Source organism: Achroia grisella, unplaced genomic scaffold, assembly GCF_030625045.1.
Source record: "Achroia grisella isolate CSIRO2021 unplaced genomic scaffold, CSIRO_AGI_Agris_v1 utg1304, whole genome shotgun sequence".
Lineage (NCBI taxonomy): Eukaryota > Metazoa > Arthropoda > Insecta > Lepidoptera > Pyralidae > Achroia > Achroia grisella.
Genome location: NW_026712617.1, coordinates 770,994 through 795,315, shown reverse-complemented (window position 1 = coordinate 795,315; position 24,322 = coordinate 770,994). Strand labels below are relative to the sequence as shown.

The following is a 24,322-nucleotide window of genomic DNA, read 5'->3' as shown; positions in this document are numbered from 1 at the left end:
AAAAAGATGCTTCTTTAATATAGTTACTTATAGAATACAAGCGAGAAATAGATAAAGAGAAGAAATAAAACTTAACCATAAAAAACAACAAAGAAATGCTTGTAATATCAAAGCCATAAGAAAACAGTTAAACAATAACACTAAAGAGTAGAAATAAATAATAAAAAAGAAACACTCACACCAGTCGGATTCGCACACCGAGGGTGGTCTTTTACTATCCTTTTGGTATTATACCCAAAAATTTAACTGAGATTTTCATTTTCATTGGTTTAGGGACAACAGTACGTAAATCTATTTTAAATTTGATTTGAATCTAGAACATCAGTAGAGATATAAATAAAACTTTTATACGTGTTAAAGAACACACACACACACGAGGTACAATAGTATACCTAAAGGAAAAGATGCATTACATGTCTGTTAACAACGTACAGTATAGGTACATCGCCTATACGCAACAAAGGCAGCACCTCCTTATATTGTTTGCTCAAGCAGCGAACTACTAAACTACTAATATTCCTTTAATGCCCAGGGAGGTACGCGAGGACGCATGCAACAAGAAGCCGCATCCAACCGTATTCAGTATTTTCAAAAATACCTACAGTATTATTATAATTTAATTTATTTAACATATTTATTTCATCCCCATACCTCAATATATCAAATTAGGTGGGAACATCATGCCATCATCGATAACAAATTAAATATTATACTGTCATGTCTACCGACATTGAGCATTTGAGAATTAGAATAAAAAAATATGTACCTATATAACATATAAACCAATAAATAGCATAGACTTAATATAGCAATAAGACAATACATAATATAAATTTTAACTAAGTAGTTATGTACTCTGGGTACCTATTTTCATTCCGATATAAATGTAGTTGTAATGTTAGTTGCTTACTAACAATATATTTGACTACTGTGAGAAAGTAAATATGAAATGCTTTATAATTAAAAATTTAAGCACTGACGGTAGCTTTAACATGTCATTAGAGTTTGTAATTCAAAATATCTTTATTCATGTAGGTTTACTACATGAATAAAGATATTTTGTATTTTAATTTTCTTTTAAACATTCTTGTTTAAAGTTTATAACACTAATTACCTCCTTTTATTTATTTCTTATTCGAATAACATATCGGAATTGTAGTAAAATATTTTGCATTTTTTTTGTTCATTTAAGATAATAATTTAATTATACAGCACCGGAGTTATTCGACATCGAATATCGATTACATTATAAGGCCTCGGTTTCAAAGCTTTAGTACATAATATAGCAATGATAATAATAAAAAGTACATTTATCAGACACATTGTCACTGGTCACTGTTTATCACTTATCATGTACTTCCATTTCCTGGCTACCTAGTGGCCAAATAATTTGTCATAATACATTTGTTAAATATATATGTATCTTCTGTCAAAAGGATACACACACATATACTGATATGGGCATGTATTTAAAATAAGGCAAATTTATTTCTAAGGCGATATATTGTTTTTGTATTGTGGTAATATTATCATGTACCTATATATAATATTTTTACTATGTTATTAGCATACCGTGTACTGATACAGAATTTATAAAATATATAAATTGTAAGTCATTTAAAACAAAAACACTTATTCTAATTGTTCTTGACATCACAATGCCTTTTCATCCCATTAGTTCTAATTATAATATTTTAGCGTGGGTTTTGGACGAAAAAATTTTATGATGTAATCCAGTCACGGGTACCCGATTAAACATTAGTACATCGAATTCACATTACGTTCATAATTGGGAATGTAATCGAAATATTTCTACTTCAAATTTTATACAAGCACATACACAAACAGTGCAATTAAAAAGAAAAAAAACAAGTATAAAACCTACAGCATGTCTTTGGGACAATAATGCCGAATAAATGTTTAGTAACAATGCAATAAATAGCACTATTACTATTTTTATGTCTATAATAAACTTCACTCCATTCAAAAGTATACCGAAACATTCCAAAACTTTAACTAAAAATTTCAGGATTATAAGTAACTAAGATCTCTTAATTCTTGTTTAGATGTCACATGTTGGTGTACACCAACATTGATTTAATTCCGGTTGTATTTTCTGCTAATATTGATTTATTATATTTATAACAGCATCTTTCGTACCGAATACGAGTGCAAACATGCCGAAAAGGAAAACTAGAACGTTCTTCCAGATTAAGAACTTGCAAGGGCCGAATCCAATATCCCAGTAGGTTATAACTTCTATGAATGCCGGTGCTATAAGACCAAGAAGAGAGAAGCAGAAAGCGCCAATGACGCCCATAAACGGACCAATCTGGGGTACAGCGACGGCTAGCAGTACGCATACCGTTACCATTATCGTTCTCATGATGTAGTCGGCGAGATCGGGCCGTTTCGTGAACTTATCCTTGATGCTGTTCCACATTATTTCAATGCAGACGAAGAACTGAAGGCCAAAGGTGCAATAAACGGCAATAGCGATAGAGATGTTGACAATTTGCGCGGGACTGCAATAAAAAGAAAACAAGATAAGAATTCAGTTGATAATTTGGAAATAATATACTGAAGCACTACTATTGGCATTATTAATCGGTGGTTTTTGATTTATTTATACTGAATTATTTATTTTAATTGAATTTATACTGAATATATTAATATTGTTGTATAAGAGTAAGCACCAAACAGTAGGTATAACCTTTAAAAAAAATTAAATGTATAAATATAAGTAATAAATTATTAGCTTACATGTCACTGTCTTGCAGATTGAGTGTGATAGAATCTTGGACATTTTCACCAAACCGGAGATAACCGAGGAATCCAAGGAGAATATACACGAAGGTTACACCGGACATGCCTTTGTTGAGAACGCCACAGAAGCCGAGCATAGCCTGGGGAGTTTTCATAGCGTTCTCTAATGGCATCATTACGCCAATAGCTTCCATGGCGAATATACTCAGCGAGAAGAAATCCGGCCATTGCGCTGGTGGTTTCACAAGCATATTCTTTATATTATCCACGTCCAATTCACCGGTTCCCACTAGGTAATAGAAAGTTATACCGAGGCCAGTTCCCATGAATATGTTGGCGATCATTGAAACCGGTGCCAGATATTTTAAGTTGCGGATCCAAGCCATCAGAATAAGTGGTATTAGAAGTATTATTATGAATATTCTGATTTCAATATCTTTTTCTGGAGTATCCATATAATAGGCCACAACCTGAAATTATATTGGTTAGGTAAATAATAAAATCCTCACTTTTATTTTATATTGGTAATCATATTATATTAAACTTGTTTCTAAAATATTAAATATGACATTTTTATACATTTATTAATCAGAGTGCAACATAACGAAATGTCAGAAACTAAAAATTGAGAATATTTTAGATCTAAGATCACTAACTAATGCTTAATATTTTTAAAACCTCTACGTTTATGAATAAAATATTGTTTATTTTGTATATGATTCATACCTTTAATATATGCTTGGATATCATGACGGTGTAAACCGAGCAGGTACCGAAATAGGTCAGGAACAGACTCACAAGTATAAATATTCTGAAAATTAGGAATAAAATCAGCATCGTGTAATTGTTGATAGTGTAACAAGCTTTACATTGAGTATTTGTTACTCATTTTAGAGACAAATTTCATTATAATATTATACCTAAAAGAATTAGCGAATCTTCTTAAACTCTGTGGTCCATTTTCAAGTGCGGCTTCACCTACTTCTGGGAACGTCATTGCAGTTTTCTTCGTCTTATTGTATAATACATGGGCACACTTGATCTGCAAAGGATGATTATTAACTATAATCTTTTATTCATTTCAATCAATTTCAATATTAATAAATCTACCAACTACTGTATTATATATACCAATAATCTAGGCAGTAAGGCATCTGCCTTACTGTCTAGGTTATATGGTATGGTATGGAGCCTTCACACACATCTATAAATTTCACGCGGGTGAAACCGCGGGCACAGCTAGTAGTATAATAAATAAGCAACTCTCTCTGTACTCTCGCTGTATGTGCATGGAAGATATATGAGTCAAACTATTACTGGGAGAATTTATCAACATTACAGAACCAAAAACAACGATTGTAAAAAAAAATTGTCTTAGCGTTTACGCGCGCTTATCTCAGAAATGGGTTAACGATTTAGGCATGGTTTTCACTAATGTAAGCTTCACTTAAAATTTAGAATTTGTTTGTAATCGACTAGATACTGGTACTAAATCGCGGATAGGCGCCCAGCTAGTAGCAAATAAAAAAGTAAATCGCAAAGCACGCAGAAAATTGTAACAATACTTCGCGACGATATGTTTTTTGGTGAAATTTTGGTTTTTGTTGTTATAGATTTCGTTTTGCCAATGCAAAGCGGTAAAGTAAAGCTATTTTAACACATATAATACGCATTGAACTAAAAATTGCCATCGGTAAATCTAAATAATTCCTACAACAACCGTCCATAATAAGAAAGTATCATTCATGTATAGAGTTGAATATCTATTATACCTACGCAAAAGCCTCAATGTTGTTTCTGTTCTAATTAACATAAGTATCCAAGTTATTGATTATTTAATGGTTTTGTACCTTATTGATCTTTCAGTCATAGCCAATTAACAACTGTTTGAATAACCTTTCATAAAATAACAATTAAAATATAAATTGGCATATACTTACAAGTATATAGGAGCAGTGTGTGCAGACGACAGCAACAAGAATTGTGAAGAAAACTCCGGATACAAGACCCACGCATTTGAATGCTAAGGGCATTGCCAGAATTCCAGTACCGAGAGACGCCTTTAGAAGATGGGTCAGGGTATCATTGTTTCTGGAATTGTTAAAAAATAACAATAAATATACACACTACTAGTCGCATTTAGCGGTTTAAATGCATTTTATTCAATGTAAAATAATATTATATGTAAAAGAATAATCTTGAACATATTATTAGTAAAAGAACAACAATTACATACAAGCCAACTCTACGAATTCTCTTACACTTAACTTCCTGGCTTCATGACTGAGGCAAAAAATTGTAACAGGTACCTATACTATGTATATTCATTGTACATTTTCACTAACAGGAGTAAAAAATCATTACATTGAAATGAAGAAGTTGAACAGTTTTTATAGACTAAAAGGTTAATGTAAAGAAATCGTTCTAAGCAGTTTTATAGCGTTCAACAGAGTTATTCTCTAGACATTTTTGTTCAAGGTAGATATTCCAAATATTTTGATATGTACCTATCTACTCCTAATCTCGCGAGTCATAAATAAGTTAATTACAAACAGGATATCGTATAGTAATTTTGCTCTAGCTTTGGGTACAAATAATACCTTGAAATTAAATTGGATATGTTCGCCGTATTATCTGAAAACACGGTTGCCTATCTATAATATATTTCGTAAGGTAAAATTAGAATTCGCAGATGCTATGTTGTGACTTTAGTATAAAATTGTTCTGTCTAGTTAAATTAAATAACAAAATGGAAATTTCAATCCACAAAATATTTGTAATGGATGATTAGCGTATAGCGTATAGACCCGCCTATGCTAACGGTATACGCTGGCTAGTTGAACATGATAATTGAGGATCGGACTCCCTACCTTGCTAATTAATGAGGAATCGCCATCAATTCCGTGGTTAGTATTCCTCATTACAAATAATCATTTCCTCACACCACAGTTAGAATCCTAACTGTGGTGGGAGGGGGGAGGGTAATTCATTTTTACGTTTAATTTACATAGATTAAATTAATGAAACCTATATAAATATAAATTCCTTTCAATTGTCTAGAATTATGGATATGTATAAAAATAATATTTGTTAATAGACTTTGTTTTCGTTTATTCATTCTTGAGATAAATGAATTTATTGTTTTTAATTAATTTAAATAATACAAAATAGTGCGTATAGATATATAATATGATCGTTAGCGAAATGTTTTAATCTGAATCTTAACTATTGGCATTCTTGTCTCTGTGTAGCTTATGTTAGTCTGTACTAATATTTAAATATAAAAATCGGGCGATATAGTCATATGTCCCTCCCTGAACAATATTTATACTTACGAAGTAGGGTTTTCCAATTTTCGTTCCTTGAAGGGATCAAATTCTCCAATTTCTGCATCCTTTGTCATGTTATATCTAAGAAAAAAAATTATAAACATGTATAAGTATTGTAATTACTTATGTAAATACAAAAAATACTGAATTAGGTACAGCAGGGAATATGTAAGATATATTTGAAAATTCATACTATACAATCCTAGTAATAAGGCTATTACGATATATTAAATGTAGTGTAATTAAGTAATAATTCTAAAAAAATATATTGATTTCATATGTTCTACGCAAAAAATAATTTTATCTCATAATTATAATAGTTATAATAGCTGTAACTACTCTGATTTGACTAGATTTCTATTCATATTTATTGATAATTTCTCTCAATTGAAACAGTTTTAAGAACCCACAACAAATTCGTTAAAATAAAATAATAGAAATCTGTCATGGCACTACATTTTTAGAATTCCTAGCCTTCTAAATTGAAAACAGTTAAACAATTATAGATGAATTACATTGTGCATGTGCTAGCTAATATTAGGTTTATGTTAGGTTATCTGTATGACATTAGGTTTATGTCTATGGCATTACAATTATGTTAAAGTAGATTTTGAAGAACTTACGTGCTGACAATTTTTTCTCTGCTCTTTTCTTCTTCTTCTTTCCCCAAGAATTTCTCCATTTCATGAGGGGCCGGTAGGCCGCCGTTTGAATCCTGTAGATGGATTTAGATTAATTTCCATACGGCATTTACAGTGTACTTGAGGTTTTAACAATATTCCTCAAAGTTTGAAAGTCTTGTGTCATTTAGATAGTGATGATTTATTACGTAAGTGAAATGTGAATCTTTTTGAATGATGTTTATGCAATTTACAGCTACATAACAGAATTTACAGTAAGCAAATCCCGAGAAGAATTAAAGTGATTGATGAGTCTAAACGTTGATAAACTAAAAGATAAATGTGCCTGATATATTGTTTAAAAAATTGTTTTTCTTTTATGAAAGCTTCTCGAGCCACGACCCTTTATTGTAGTATACTGGCAGGGACAACTTAAATAGCTATGTGAAATGTTGAAACATTTACAACATTTATCTAATATTGTAGATAGTAGATTCTGAGACAATATCAATACCATAAAGAAATCAATACTTACGTATACCATTTTTGTATTATTAATATCCTTGTAGTGAAGAAATTGCTGCTTATATGCAATCTGTAAAGAAGCAAAGCAATATTTTATTACACTGAGTATTACATAGATAGTCGTAATTATTACTTTACGGGAATTTATAGATTGCATTCTTTTATGTAGGACACATTATATCTTAGCCACCTTCTTTTATTTAAAGTCTTTTTTAGTAACTTACATAATATTTTAATTTGTGTTTAGAAAAATTTCAGTACTAGGTATATATATACATATATATATTATCATAATATATGTATTTGATGATATAGTAGATGATGATGGCGGTAATCTTGTGATACAAGTTAAGATGTTTGCTGAATATCTTCTATTAAGCCATCATGAGATTATTATTATAAATATCTATTTGATTGATTATAATACGTATCTATTTATCAATTGTCAACATACACTTTAAAGTTTTATATCATATATATATAGTGGAACATTTATTCTTAATATTTATCACAAGTCATTATACACTTGAGAGAGATAAATAGTAAAACAATTGACAGTTTGAAGGATAGTGGATATTGTATGCCATCTGTAGTGTACTGTTCGTGATATCACTGTAAATACAATTATTTATATACAAATACCAACTAATAAATAATGTATGACCACGACTGTATTGTTGAAGAGGAAGTTATTGTACAGTTATATATATATAATTAGCATTTTTTGATAAATACTTCGTGCCATAGATCTATACAATTAATTAGAACCGAAATGTCTATTTTTAATTTCAAATTGACAGTTCGTACTAAACGCATATACGCACGAAAGTAAATACTGGAAAGTCATAAAAAATGTTTAGAAAATATATTATCTGTCTGTAGCTGGACCGATTTTGATAGAACTTTCACTTGCACAAAAGTCTAAGTACATTTGTTTAAGATTTTTTTTATTAATAAAAGATTCAATCTACGTTCTAGAAGTCGAGAACATCCGCTGGTTATGTATAATAATGGATTGACTCTACGTTAACAGTGAAAAAATGTTTTGAATTCTAATTCAATAACTGAATATTATGTATAGTCTATAAATACATTTATAAAGAGTAAATTTCAGAATCTCAATAATATAATAGTAATATTTCTTAAATATATTACAGATATGCCAAGATAAAATATAGTTCAGGAAAATTACAAAAAAAAGAGTGAACACGAAGTGGATACAACCATACCACCCTGCTATCCGCGTATTTGTCTGTTTGTAAGATAAAAGGTGATCTGTAAGACCTTGTGATATAGTTTATCTTTACGTCAAATATCATTAAGATCCATTCACAGTTTAATAGTAAAAAAAACAACAAACATATTAACAGACACTCTTCAATATCTAAAATCTACACTCATATTAGGTATATATGTACATCACTGCATAGTATTAAACAAAGTCGTTGTCGCTGTCTGTTCTTATGTATACTTAAATACTAATCTAATGATAAACCATATTACAGTAGAACATTATGCTGATTTTATGGGTTCGTTCTCTTTACCAAAAATTTATAAAGTTAATAAATAATTAGGTACTAAATTCCTGTAATGACTTCAATTTGCTAATTTAATAAAAAAATTATAGCCCGCTAAGACATTGCTGAATTCCACACGTCTCATTTCAGGTCGAGGACGATATTGTAAGTATGAAATTAACATGAAAAGCAAATACTGTTTTACCTCTACAGCAATATTCTAAACGCAGATTTTTTTCAATATTTTATAGTAGCATATTGGTTTTATTTGTTTTATTATGTTGGTCTGGCTATGTGTACCTATGTATATGCAACTCTGTACACATGCATACACGCTACCAATGCCTATGAATAACCAATAATTATATGGATACCCAAATAAGAAAACGAATAATACTTACTATACATAAATATAATATAATGAGTATGAATAAGAATGATTAGAATAAATAAAAATTTAATAATTATACGTATTTATATGATTAAAAATATGCATATAATATTCTTAATTTTGGAAATAAAAGGGTTATTTATTTATATTATTTGTAATGTATGTTAATTTCAATAATATTTACTCAATAAATTTATATTACTATTATTATAGTCGTATGAAAGTGTTAACTATTAGGTACTGAAAGAATACCATCCTAATATTTTAAAATATTATGTCTATATAAAACTTTCTTGCTGAATTGCAAATATCCCTGTTTTTAATAATCTATTGGTTGTACTCTGTATACGAATAAATTAAATACTCTAATATACGAACAGCTGCATGATACAAATCAGAAAGATGATGATACCTACCCAGATCATTTGACCAACGAAGCTTTACTATCTGATACCAGTACAGTTATACGGTATTTAATATTCATTCGTAATATCTTTTGTTTAAAGAAAAAAATTAAGATAAATTATTATACCATGAGGCCGACTGCAAAAAAGTGAGGCGTAGTAGTCGATTTGAAAACTTGTTTCGTCGGTCATTGACATCAATGAATACCGGTATAACTAAATGCGCAAAAAATATTGTAGATGTCGAGCACGATGAGAATAGCCTCAACTATTACAAATATTCATAGAACAAAATAATAAAAAAAAGGAAATGACATACATTGGTAAAATTGCTTAGTAAGGAAGTTTGAAATCGAAGCAATGTATGTAGTAATGGTAGGTATGTAACACAATACCAGTGTACCTAATTGTAATATGGTATCAAGTCACCTCTGTTGAACCGTTCCGTTTTGTTATTCAAGTCAAGATATACGCTGACGATCGTCTTCCAGTGATAGTAGGCCACTCAATCAATATGCGTGCAAGTATGCATAAAACTTCATCATTTATATAGCATGATTATGCACCAAAACATTAAACATAGTACGTAATAGTAATTAAAGTGGAGAACAATTATAATTTTGTACTTTTTCTAACAAAGAAAGTAGGTATACTTGTATACAGTCCGCTCTGCTGTATCTCATTCATTGAAATTTTTCTTTTATTACAGAGGTATATTGTAATAAAAATTAGGGTATAACGTTAAATGGAAACTTGCATCTAGAAATAGGTACCTATCTACTTTTTGCTACGTCTAAAGCAACTAACAAAATATTTGATACAAAATGATTTCACGGTCCGATGACTGTTTTCTGAAGGTGGTAGTTACAATGCGAAAATGGCAACTTTCGACACACAACGGTTTTATAATCGCAATTCAGTAGATTATATTATAATGTAGATAAAATGGATCTTAGATGAAATAAATAGGTAATAAATTCCATAAAGAAGTTTATTATACCTATATTTTTAGGGAACCAAACCAAAAAGGTAAAACTCTCTGTCCAACTACCACAGCATTATTTTTATTTCAGACTCCAGGCCAATTATATTAATAAAAAATAAATAAAATACCTTACCACCCTAACTATCCTTTATCGCAGAATACAATTTCGCGTATTTATGAAATTTTAAAATAATCTTATAATAGTATCAAGTAGATACTATTATAAGAGATCATGTCAAATATATCTGTTAATATCGCATATGTACCGTTAATATAAATAAAATGAAAGAGGTAAGAAAGAATAATAGAGAAATAGATGCTCTGACATTTCAAAAGATTGTTGTATAGAGAAACATGATTAACTGTGTATCTGTCTATCAAACATACGTTACGTATCTATCATAACAGATTTTGTACATGAGATACATTACTATAAAATTATTATATACAGAAGATAAGAATACGTACTAATATAATACAATTAAAAACGACCGTTTAAAAAGTTTGAAAACTATATATATTATTTATACGGAACTCTCGGTACACGAGTCCGACTCAATATTTTGTTTGTATAGGTAATAACCACTACTTATTTCGCACGTCGTAGTATGCGGGTGACGGTAGACATTTTAAAACTTTATTGTAAACGAATTGTATTTAGTGTATTTTTACATTACAATTGCTGTTATCTTATAATAAATTCGTTTTGTTATGAACAGCCCTCTGAGACTATTAATAAAATGACTTACGTTTTAGTAATTTGTATTCGTATCATTGGCACAATGTTCGAACGGTATTTTTTATTGTTCCTCACAATAAAAAATGTGATTAGATTTATGTACAGCTTTAAATTTCTCTATGTACCCTTCACCTACAGTCGTAATACCTCCGCACCAAAGACAATAGAATAAAATAGAATATTAATGTTTATAGCCTTGTATTGTAATGGTAACGGATTTAAATAAAACAATTCTTTTCATCAACTAAAGCAGACTTATGCTATTAATAGTTTATAGCAATCGACGTGAAGTTAATAAGATATAGTGTTATGTTTCTAAGTTAAAAAACTGTTATTTAATAAGAAACGTGTCTGTCTTTATTGTTACATTTTCACGACTAAACAATTACATTTGACAAATTTCCAAATCAATGTCGGAATCATTCATTAGTGTCCAATGAATGATTTCGACATTGATTTGAAAAATTTGAGTCTTAAATCAGTCCCGTTTTCTTATACCATGTAAATCTATGTTTTATAAAACCATTCTTTTAGATTATATTCTCTGCTACTAGAATTAATCAATCGTGAAACGAGAACAACAATGTCAAAGATATGAAAAATGAAATACATAAATATCAGCCTCAAATGGATTTGTAATTGCTGAGAAAAACGTAGATGACGTCGCGAGTTTCTGTCAGTAAGATAATAAATTGAAACTTCAATTGAAATCCAGTAGCAATTTGATACCTCGTATAGAGATAATGTCTATAGCATTAATAATCATTTTCATAATCAGGTGTGTAATAATTTTATTCTCTTATTCCTAATTATGGACTATGCCGTATGATCTACATGTATTAATGGAAACTTGACACATTATTTTTGTTGCTAAAAATGAAATATTAGTAATAGATTATAACCTATGATACTATTAATACAAAAGATTTTACATATTACTTGTATTATTGTGATAAACGTGTTTCTCAAATATATATTATATATACACAGAATAAAAAATTAATAGGCCGAACTCTATAGCGGTATATTAAAGACTTTAAAGAAACTATTATGTATCTTTATTAGAGTAATAGCCAGGAAACAACAGCTTTAAGATTTCTGATATATCTGTCAGTCTGTTTGTATAGTGTGTCTGTTATCATAGTTGTATTACATACTAGAGGTTTGACATACAATATATGCTCCATTTTACCCATATTCGAATGTTATTTCGTATTTATCAACGGTGTTTCGTTAAATATAATAACAAAAGACACCTTATCTTTTGTCTATTGATTACCATTGAAGTGTTTTATCGAAGTGCTACTGTACGAGTATAATAAAGTATAATGATATTTAAGATGGCAGGATTATGATGGATTATTATATCAACTATCTTGGAACGGAAGTAGGGCACATGGTTATTAATATAGTATGGCGAGGACGGCCATCATACTCAGTGTATATAATATTCTTTCCAATAATATTAAAGAAGAATTTATTTCAATAATCGTAAAGACTTGATGAATACCGACCGATTATTAAAACGTGATGTTCGAAATGGTTGCAATATTTATTTATTTAACATCACGTTTGAAATAGCTGTGAGATTTCGTTATAGTCAATTAGGCATTTTATCACGCAACCCTTGCAAAAAAAAACAATACGATCAAAAGTGCAAACACAGTTACTCGATCAGTTCTTCAGGTTGTTATAATATATGAGTGGTAGAATTTACGTAAGTGCGCAAGTATTATATATTCAAATTTTGAATTTAAGCCACAATTAGAAAAAATATCCCCTGTAAGTTGCTAACTGAACCATTGTACAAACAATTTACTTGCCAGTTCATGAATATTATATATATAGGGCAAACAGTTCGATACTTAAGAATTCATTTTATATTTGGATAGTAAATAGGTATATTTAGTCTATAGAATTGAGTTTATAAGTACGTACGTATTCAAATTAGAACCCTCTGTGGTGGTTGGTTGTCGAGAACACACCAAGAACAACCAAGGTTGTGTAGTAAGTATAGGCGATAAAAATTGCAAATGCCACAATAGTTATTACTGTAAAATTCTTAATAACATAGTTCTTTAAAGGCTCAGTTTTCTTCGACTGTTAGTATTATTTGAGTCTAGAATGTTTTGGTAATATATCTGCAAATTTCGCACGAATCTATAATTAAATTTATAATCGAAAGGATTTCCTCATGTGTATGTTGTGTACGAATTTTCTCCGTAATAATAATAAAAATTTCTTTGCTATATATCATTAGAAACGATAAAAGTAATCTTCAAAATAAGCGCTTGGGGATGATATAATGAAAAATAAAAAAAATGAGAAGAAACCCTATGCTAATATGATAATGAGTCGTTAATGATAACAATGATTAAAGTTTAAAGGTAATCAAATATAATTTATCATTACATATATCTATTTCTTCTGACATTGGAATAGACGTAATTCCTTTCGATGCGGAGATAGCGATTATAATTATGATTGATGTCGAGGATTCAGAGAATTTTCCATTTTTTTTTAAGACATTGGAAATCAAGGGAAAGCGAGTTTTATTAATTACAATGACGCAATAAAAAAATAACAATATGTCAAACTATTGATTTCTGAAATTAAAAAAAATATTTAAAAACCATTTTGTTTGTTCATTGTAAACAATGTTCATGAAATATGCTCAGTGGTATAGAAAGACAGTAATGCGTTAACTTGCCTAATTGGGTCAATGAACTGGCCAACCAATTATTAAATATTATTCTTTTCTTTTTTAAATTACAATACAAATTGGACTAAGAAGAAATTTTCGTGCTAAGCTTTTTAGCAACACACATTTGTACGTTTGTGATGGTACTTATGTTTTCTACGTATTTTAGGCATCGATACGGTACGTATATCTAAGTGCCGGCGCCATAATTTCAAATCACGGGTTGGTGTAGATAATAATATTGGCGTAACTTGAACTCGTGGACTGGGCACGGCTATCAATCGATATGATAAGTTTTTTTTAGATAACGTCAGATATTTATGTCATTTCCAAAATATACCTTGTGTTTATCTCTTTGAAATCATTATTAGTGCCGACTATTAATACCAATAAAGCTTGTTATATATACCATAAGTGTCTATTTATAGATATATAACAATTGTGATGTAAGAAATGTCTAATACTCCAAACGTCTTAATTTTTTTTAAAAGAACTATTCCAAGTATTAATAATAACAATTAAATAATAATAAGTAATAATTATTAAGGACACATCAGGAGTTAACTGGTTTACAAAATTAAGAATAAAAGTTTGGTATAGACCATATATTTTTATGATTTATTCAAATACGGTCTTAATAATTTCAGAAATAAAATACATAATTATAAGTTAGTTCGGTATGCATAACTGCTAAGGTGTTGCAAACATTTAAATAGTGCCTACATAAACATTCAACCATGTAGGTTGTACGTATCGCATAACACTAATAAGTCAAGGCACTGATACAGCGAAAGCTGAAGCCAGTTAGAGTTCGAATTACTACACCACACACGAAGCCTATTGTAGACGTTTGTAGGTTTTCTGTGAGAAAAAACGATCTAGATAAATTTGTCAACTAGCTACCAATCGAATCTCAATCTTTTGTTCTTATGTTATGGATCAGAAAAAGGCCTTTGTACCTATACCCGTCCTTGTGATGAAATTGGACAAGATAGGTGTTAGGTTTACAACATTCTACATATATTCAAAGATTAGGTACCTATATAATAGAAAACAAAGGGTAAAACTGGAGGAATAGAACATTGAACAAAGATGTGAACGTATCATGTGGAGTCCCCGGGAAGTGTATTAGCACTTACTTTATTCCTTATGTATATTAACGATCTCTGCAATATGATCTTAAGAATGCCAAAATGTTGTCCTATTACGTTGATACTGTCATTGTTTTTATTTGTCCCACCTGAAGTAAGAATTAAGAAGAAGAATCGTAATAAGGAACGCTGAGTTTGGTATGCTTAATAGTTGCTAAGTGGTTGAAGTATCGTGTTGTAAAGTATCGTGTGAAAAATTGTAAAGCTGTCTAAAATACACAGATTTAAACATTTAAGATATTATCTGTACCTAGCACACACACCAGTATGTGTAAATATATTGATTTATAGGTAATAAGATTTAGAAAATATCCGAAACTTAAATGCACTCTGACGTAATGTGTAACATATGACGTTAATATATTACCTTCGACAGAGAACAATGTACACTATTTTTCATTTAACAATTATAAAAAAAAGATATAATTCAGTGTTATGGGATCCATTAAAAATATAAAATATAATAAGACACTGCTAAAGAAATTACGTAGGTACCTACTTAACTTGTTAACTGTAGTGGCCTAATGAGGATATGTGTCAAAAGGCAGACTATTCTATAACAGCTATCTATACAGTGAACGAGTTACTTACTAGAGGCCATTATTTGTGTTAATAGACAATTAACAATGAGTATCTTTTATTAAATATTACAAATAAAGACAATATTATAATTATGACATCAATAATTATACCATTATTATGAATAAAGTAGATATAAAATAATTTATTCACACATATCTTTGTACTAAAGCTATAAAACATTATATTACATTTTTATCAATACACATTTATAACGAGGTAGTAAGGTTACTGTTTATTATAGAATATTATATATATATATATATATATATTTTATGTACGATTATAATAATAAATTTTAATACTTTTCAATAATTAAACAATTAGATTATAAATATGAATATTTGTAAGATGTCCGATCATAATTCTACGTAATGGGGACGTTGAGATATAGTACCACGGGCGTTACATGATGTGGTATCCGTTGCGCCGTTCATGTATATAGGCGGCGGTTATTGGGAATAGCGTCAACTATTTTGTTAATTGAATAGCGTAAAAAATAGAGGATTACATGTTAGAAAGTTTATACAGAATAAGTAAAATAAGAATAAGATTTGCAAAGAACAGAAATATATTGTGAATGACTTTGAGATTCTGACATTTATTATTCGAATATACCAGTACATACAATAATAGATTAGAAAGTGTAGGTAATCCTTGTGAGAAACAGAGAAGCGAGCAGCTACGGTGACGTATGGCGGGCCGTTTTAAACTGTGTTACAAACATTACAATACAGTGTAGTCAGATGTTGAAATGAAGTCATAAAATTAGTCCGGATTTCATCTTATTAATTTTCAAATAACACATACGTAGCATACTCAGGAATGGTACCTACAAGAGATTAGTATAATGGTTTATCTTGGTTTTCAGAGAATAATGCCAATTTTGTATAAATGGTGGTTTAAAATTTCATCTAATGCAATATAATCATAACATATATAAATGCGATATAGCTATAAAACTTACTTACTTTCTAGTAAACCTACGCAACATTACAATGATGAAACAGCTGTTTTACTACAATAATACAGTCAAGTTTAACGAAAGAACGTTTGTTATGACGTTAACAGCTTGTTTATTAACTAAACCTATACGAAATGTTTGTTCACTATACTACGTACAAAACATTTGTTGTTAACGCGAAATACGTATGAATAAGTTATTTAATAACTCACAAAATTTCATTAGTAAATAAAAGAGGGAACGTATTGGATGTGACATCATCTATGTAAGAATTAAAAAATAATTACTCGATTATGATTTATTTGATTATTTTTGAGGGTATAATAAATTAAATAAATATCGATTGATCATTTGCCCACAAACCTAAGCATGCGGCTGTTCTTGTTACATTAGAACATCATAAAAAAAATTACTCATATGTAAAAATAGACCTATATTCATCGTTATGTTGGAATATTTTAATCTAAAATACAGATCGAATTTTTTTTAGTATTGGCAATTGGCATCGGCAATTTTTATAAATATTTATTCACATCTCTAAGTGTAACTTAAAATTTCAATGCAAGTGTAAAAGTAGTAAATCGTTGTCTTACTGCATCTGTATATTATCTATTTATGTACAAATTCAATATTATTATGGATACGACCTTGTGCCGTATAATTTTGTTTGAAATTGTTATGGCAAACAGGTAATGTATGATGTTTGATGTATGATCAAGTAAGATCACTGTCGTTGAAACGGTGTTACGAGTCTATGTTATGGATTATTATCTTATACATACATTCATCATCATCATGGGCCCACTGCAGTTCATGCTGGAATGAATGCTTCAAGCTCCCAAATCCACTAAACTATACGTATCGATAAATAGTACACAATGATATGTACAAAAGATAGTTGTATGAAAATCTATTGCTGTTTGTTAAGTCTCTCAAAACTTGACCATGACCGATTTTATTGTTATTTTGTGTTCACTATATTAATGTAGAGGTGGTTAACAAAATATATACCTAATAATGTAATAATTAAAAAAATATAAATATCAATAATTTATTCAGATATTCAATTCATTTTGTATAATATAATAACGCTACTTTAGACTTTATCCTAAAGTGTTCTTTTTTAAGTTAGTTTAATTTTATTTATTATGATATGTCGTCTTTGCACTTCCACTTTGCAGTTCATATTCAAAATTTAATGCTTTACGCACTTGAGGATTCTATTTGCGGTTGTTTATGTGTTAAAATTACATCAATGTAAAATTGTCACGTTATCAATTACAATGTATCTGCCACGAAATTCTCCAAGTCATCTAGTTTCATATATAAGTATATATTTGTATATAATATTATATACTAAGTAGGTACACTATAGAGGTTCGTGAAAAATATTTTAGTTGATCTTTGCCAATATGAAGATAAGTTGTTCAAGGTTGACCAGTGTAAGGTCACTGGTTTTTACAATTTACATATAGATAATTAGGTAGCACTATACATACAATTGTAGATATGTTGGATATTGTACTTTTTAATTTACGACCCATCTACATACTTCTTTCATTTATTTTCGCAAACACACTGAGTCATTAAAATTAATTTAAGGTAGAGTTTATCGATTATTAGAAAGATAATGATTATTGATCAGTATCTATAATGAAATACATAATTAAAGACAAAGAAAGTTTGTTTATAAAATAATACCATAGCGAGCGACACGCCAACACACGTGCGCACAATTATTTAACAATAATGACCAGTTGAATAATAAATTGTGAATGATTAATTAAAGCAGTATTTCGTATTCCTTGTTGGATATGTTCAAATTAAAAAAAAAGTTATATTAAATTAATTAATTCAGATCTACATAGATACTTTGTTGTTAGTGTTAGTATGTAATATTATATTATCTGTGGTTTTAGTAATAATAGTACCCAATTTGGAAATATATATGAGTATAGTGTACAAAGTTTGTATGATAATAATAATAAGCTAGGACAATTCCCACAGCGCCATCTAGTCTCAAGTCAACAAAACTTGTATTCTGACTACCAGACAACTGCTGCAAATACTTATATATATTTTTTGTAAATATATACATATATAAACAATGATACTCATAAATACAAATGTTTACATCTTGCGAGAAATCGAACCCGTGACCATCGGAAGTAAAGCAATGTGCTAAACCACTATACCACCGAGATCGCCATACGCATAAATTCTTCTTAAGGACGAAGTAATCAAATATTTTATTTAATTCAAAAGTAAACTGATTTTGTTAACAGTCCTAAAAATTTACTCGTAATACAAACGTTATTTGTATTTATTACCAAGTAGGTTAGAAGTCAATAGTTAAGACCTTTATATCATTATTTATAGTGTAATAATGTAATGTACGTACAAATAAGAGCTCTACTTTTCAACGTCTCTTTTTCTATATTCTATATACTGAAAAGGAAATTAATTTATTTTAGAAGAATAATATAAGTAGAGACATTGTTTCTAAATTATTCTCTACGAAATATATATCCTTGTTGGCATCAGAAAAAACCGGGAAGAGCTATCCTCATTTCATTACGATGCTAAAGATTCCGTATTCTATTTTCGTTTTACTAACAATATAATGAGAACTGCTGACTGAGTTCAGATGTATAATTACTACAGGTGAGCCGAAAATACTAAGTTTAAAAAAACACTTTCATGTATATTGCGGGCCTGGGGATTAGAAGAGAATTCGAAGCTTGGGGACACCAAACACAAAGGCATTAAAACGTTTACCTGTTACTGAATAGGTGAGGGCTCTACTATTAGATCGGCCGTCAACTTTTTTGTCTATTTACATAAAAAAACCTATTTTATTGCACAGTTTTTCCAAGTTCATAAATACCAACGACATGCAGGTCGTGTATTACAAAATGTGTTCTAGCTAATAGTGTCCCAAAATTACTAAGAACTACCATCATTAACTAATTATTATCGAAATGATTATAAATTACAACAATTACCGTATTTAGAGCAGCGTTATGTAAGTTTTTAAAAGGTACCTTAACTTATCAATATTATAAACGCGAAAGTTTGTGAGTATTGATGGTTTGTTACTCTTTCACGCAAATACTACTGAACGGATTTAGATTAAACTTTACAGTGATATAGTTTATACCATAGTATAACACAGGCTATAAATTTTAATATATATTTGCAATGTCTACTCTGGAAATGAATAAAATCTTACACCGTTGTTAACATACGGACAATTAGAGAAAATACACCTAAACTTCATGGTAAATAAATTGTAGTGGCAAAGAGCGCAAAAGTGAAAATTAGATAAGGAATTGATTTGATTAAAAATGATTGCATAACTTAATGATTTTTACAATAAAATTCTAGAAACGCGACGAAGGGAAATTTTTACGCTTATTTGTGTGTTATTTTTTTAAAAACGACTGTTAATATTACAGTGAAATTAAAAAATGTAAAATATGTGTCAACAGAAAATGGAGAACATCGCAGGGAGTGTTTTTTTCCGATTCCATTAGCTATAGTGTTGAAATAATTAACTTTGTAAATATTTTCAAAACTTCAAAAATCATTCATTATTAATTAATTTACTAAAAGAATTAATAGCGTCAAATATATGTTTTTACGTTGTTGACATTTGATAATCTTCGATACTTGACATCTATAAAACGAAGTGTCGGGCTCCACTGACTTTCAGTAAATAATATAAAGTATTGCTATTCTGTAATATTTTCATTGCCAATGCGAGATATCCGTACTTATAAATACATATGTTATTGGCGCGAAATCGCCAATAACTATTTTCAGCCACCCATTTTTGTTTTATCAAGTTCGCTACTTTTAACTGTGACTATATCAAACAAACACAGACAATTATAACGTATTCGATAATAAAAATTAACTCTAATTAGACAGTTGTAGTTAAATAATGGGATATCATAAATATTTATATGTCATCACTTTTTAACCCCTGACACATAAAGAGGAATTTTATAAGTTTGTATGTAAATGTCGATGTCTAGCTTCAAAACTAAACGAATGATTTTATAATGCCTGTTTATATTTAATTTTTTTTCTGACTTGAACGAGTTTGTTATTAGCTACAATTTATTAGATTTTTTTCGGGGTAATAAAGATTATTTCTATTTCATTTAAATTGCAATTATATGAAATAGAAATAATCTTTATTCAAATAAACTCAATATCCCCAGGTAGCACCCTGGTTACTCTCATTACTAGTTGTAATAAATGCATTATCCATGTAGGGTATTTAATTTATTAAAACCATGCCGCCATGGGCGGGTATAGTTTACGAGTCATTGACATGACAACAATTTAAAGTATTAAAAAAATGTCTATCTTTACCTTGGTTTTCAATAATGTTTTGTCTACCTTTGTACAGATGGGTACATAAACAATAGCGACCTAGTGTCAAGTAATACTTCATTGCTGACTGCTATATTAAGTATATAATTTATATGACAACTGCCAAGATATTATATTGTTTTTATTCATAAAATTGTTATAAATCAGAGTACAAAACATATTAAAATTTATAGATAACGATTACACACAGTGATTATTATTCATTATATGAGTTACACAATTTATTTTTGCTTTAAGATTATGAAGTTTCAAATGTTTTAATGATATCTTGTTATTACAATATCAGATAATATTATAGTTTTCACTCATACATCTAAATCTGTTTGCTATTTCCATCGTACCGCTATTATTAATATATTACTACTAGCTACCTGCCCCGGTTTCCCACGGGTGTACATGTATTATACATATAAACCTTCCTCCGTCCCGACCACACTTTTACACACACACACGACACCGTCCTCGCTGGCGAAGACGACGACTCCAAACACACTATTTCACTCAATCAGTCGGGCGCTACACACCAGTGCCCCCGGTCACCCTTCCGATCGATCCCTTGTCCAATTCAAACGAGGATCGATATTACGACGGCCTGAACCGAGGTTCGAAACCCTAGCTGTACCCTCAGACTAAAATCGTATGCTTCAGGCGGGAATAGGCCTTCAGCCGCTCCATAAGTCCTTCCGCGGGTTTTGAGTGCCTGCTGCACTCACAAATTAGTATAATATATGTAGTAATAATATAATAAATAGTTAAAATAAGATAATAGACTTAAACCAAAGCCAGTATATTTATACGCTGTATATTAACGTTGTTTTTATTTTGGTGATCTATGTTATAACGAATGTTGTTTTACAAATAGTAATTGGTATTAACTAATTTAGAACAATATCAGAAATCATTTTTGCATGTATTATTAACATTTTTTTAGGAAGAATACAATAGGTATTTGATTTATTTTACTAGTAATTTCGCTTCATATTTAGACATATTTCTTTCATTGTGTGATCGATTATTTTGCATAATATAAATTATTATATATACAAGTGAGTAGGTATTAATTTCAATTATCTTAAACATTCTAGTAGTGTAGGTAACTGGGTATTCCGGGTAAAAATACTGCACTTAATTTATTAACAAATTTTGTACATTTACATATACATCAACCATAGCTTAAACCAATTTTGGAGATTTTTTCATTAATGTTACACGATATTAAAACCATAGAAAAATCCGGTATCTTCAACACGGTGTCATTTAGGTAATATAAAATCCAAAACAATTTACTTGATTACGATTCTATAGAACACATCTTTCATTCAACATTATGTTAAAAAATATACCTAAAGTAAAAGTAATGTAAAGTTCTTTAAAATTTCACAGAAATACATTTGTAAAAGTCTGTTGAATGCAATTCGAAGAATTCAGTCATTGTTTAGACGTAGAACTCGTTCGCAGGTAGAGACTAAACTGTGTGGCTTCTTTCGGGAATTTAAAGTTAAGCTGGTTATGTTTTTGTAATGAAGACATGAATAAAATATACTTATTTATTTAAGGATATCACAAGCACAGCCATTAATTTCCTTTTATATTTCTATTATTTAAATGTTGGATATCATATTTCCGCCTTTTCTAACTTTATATGAACTCGAACATTACTCTCGATATAAACAACCGCATTGTTTATGTAGTATAAAAATACAGTTAAGCAGAATATACGAAATTAAAATATGTCTCGTTCATTATATATTATATAAAAAGCCATTGAATGTGGTACACACAGTGCGATGTATCTACTAGTGGTAATATTGTCATGTGGTTCGTCAAAGCTCACACGATTTGATCGATTACACAAATATGTCATACATTTATTTTTACCAAACCTTAAACATCTAAAACATAATTAAATTCACTCACCTTAACAAACTATGATGCTGATGATGTTGCCGATGAAGTTTTAGGTTAGATTTAATGCCCGATTCAAGACTAGCCACGTGTTTAAATTTAGCGGCAGCACACGATCGCACCGCACGCAAGTTATAATGAGAATGAGCAGTCGGCTATCGGAGCCAGCGACTTTCTTGTACGCTAAAAGCAATACGCTGCCCTTATTGCCTCATCATAAAATATTAGCATTTTATGTTGTTAGCTTAACTAAAAATGCATATGATATATCAGACAACCATGAAGAATAGATAATGCATGAGTGGCTTTTGTGACCTAGTACGTTTTGCACTATCAATAACTATACTAACTTATTTAATAACAAAGTTAGTAATTCAAATTCGATTTGTTGACTGATAACACGTCGTTATAGCAACGACGTAACTTAGAAGATATTTAACAGGTTTCAATTTGACTCAAACACTGAAAATAATATGTGGCATCTAAAAATAGTTCATGACAGCGCCACATGCACATACAGCGATATTTATATAGCAGTGCCCATGAATGAATCAGTAGATTTTTCCAAAAATAATGATAAGAAAAGGAATTTGACAATTTTTAGCAAATTATTCAGCTCTATAGCTGAGTACTTCTTAAAGTCTACTGTTTTATGATGAGGTGAAATAACAATAATTTGTTGCATCATTTTAGTGCGAATGCTGTAGAATGTAACTGTATACATACCTATGACATATAGATTATCTAATTTATTATGTAAAGAATTGACTCATGATTTTAAGCCGGGTACAAATTGTACAGGAAAAGAGTTTACTTTTGACAATGCTACTGACGGCATTTTAGGTACATTATAGGTATTTTTTATATAACTAGATTAATAATAATAATAATAATAATCTTTATTAAATTCAGAAGGATCGTTACAATATTATTTATACAATAGGTACACATTCCAGACAATATCAATCCTTTCAGTATTTATGTGTAGTCCTGGCTTCTGAACTAGCATTAGCCGTATGACAGAAGCCAGTTCCTTCCCAATACATGTACTTTTATTATAGAAGGATGAAAATTATTATAACATGATATATATAAACAATATTTTATCAATAGATACATATTTAAAAATAAATCTAATCTTAAAATTAAAGATGTACTCGCGACTTCGTCCGCGTGGAATTTAGCTTTCTTTTAATAAAATAAAGTAGCCTAAGTTACTCCTTATTACAACAGCTACCTGCCAAAGAAAGTCCCGTCAAAATCGGTCCAGCCATTTCAGAGATTAGCCGGAACAAACAGACAGAAAAATTGTAAAAAAAATTATTTTGGTGTTTTTAAAACG

General features: G+C 29.6%; 1 protein-coding gene across 1 annotated transcript; it reads right to left on the bottom strand.

Moving 5' to 3' along the window:
• Positions 1 to 1,408: 1,408 nt before the first annotated feature.
• On the bottom strand, positions 1,409 to 23,112 carry LOC131855118 (proton-coupled amino acid transporter-like protein pathetic). The gene is made up of 9 exons (XM_059206355.1): positions 22,993 to 23,112; positions 7,251 to 7,310; positions 6,719 to 6,810; positions 6,102 to 6,176; positions 4,707 to 4,857; positions 3,687 to 3,808; positions 3,493 to 3,577; positions 2,764 to 3,236; positions 1,409 to 2,525 (listed from the first exon to the last, which is right to left on the bottom strand). The coding sequence occupies exons 2-9, from the start codon at positions 7,257 to 7,259 to the stop codon at positions 2,120 to 2,122; spliced, it is 1,413 nt and encodes a 470-aa protein (XP_059062338.1). The 5' UTR covers positions 7,260 to 7,310; positions 22,993 to 23,112; the 3' UTR covers positions 1,409 to 2,119.
• Between the last annotated feature and the right edge of the window lie 1,210 nt (positions 23,113 to 24,322).

What these genes read in the sequence shown, in the direction of transcription:
- LOC131855118 (XM_059206355.1), bottom strand. An exon ending in AGATTCGCTAATTCTTTTAG is followed by an intron (nt 3,578 to 3,686) that starts GTATAATATTAT and finishes CCTAATTTTCAG; the next exon opens with AATATTTATACTTGTGAGTC. An exon ending in AATCTGCAAGACAGTGACAT is followed by an intron (nt 2,526 to 2,763) that starts GTAAGCTAATAA and finishes TTTTTATTGCAG; the next exon opens with TCCCGCGCAAATTGTCAACA.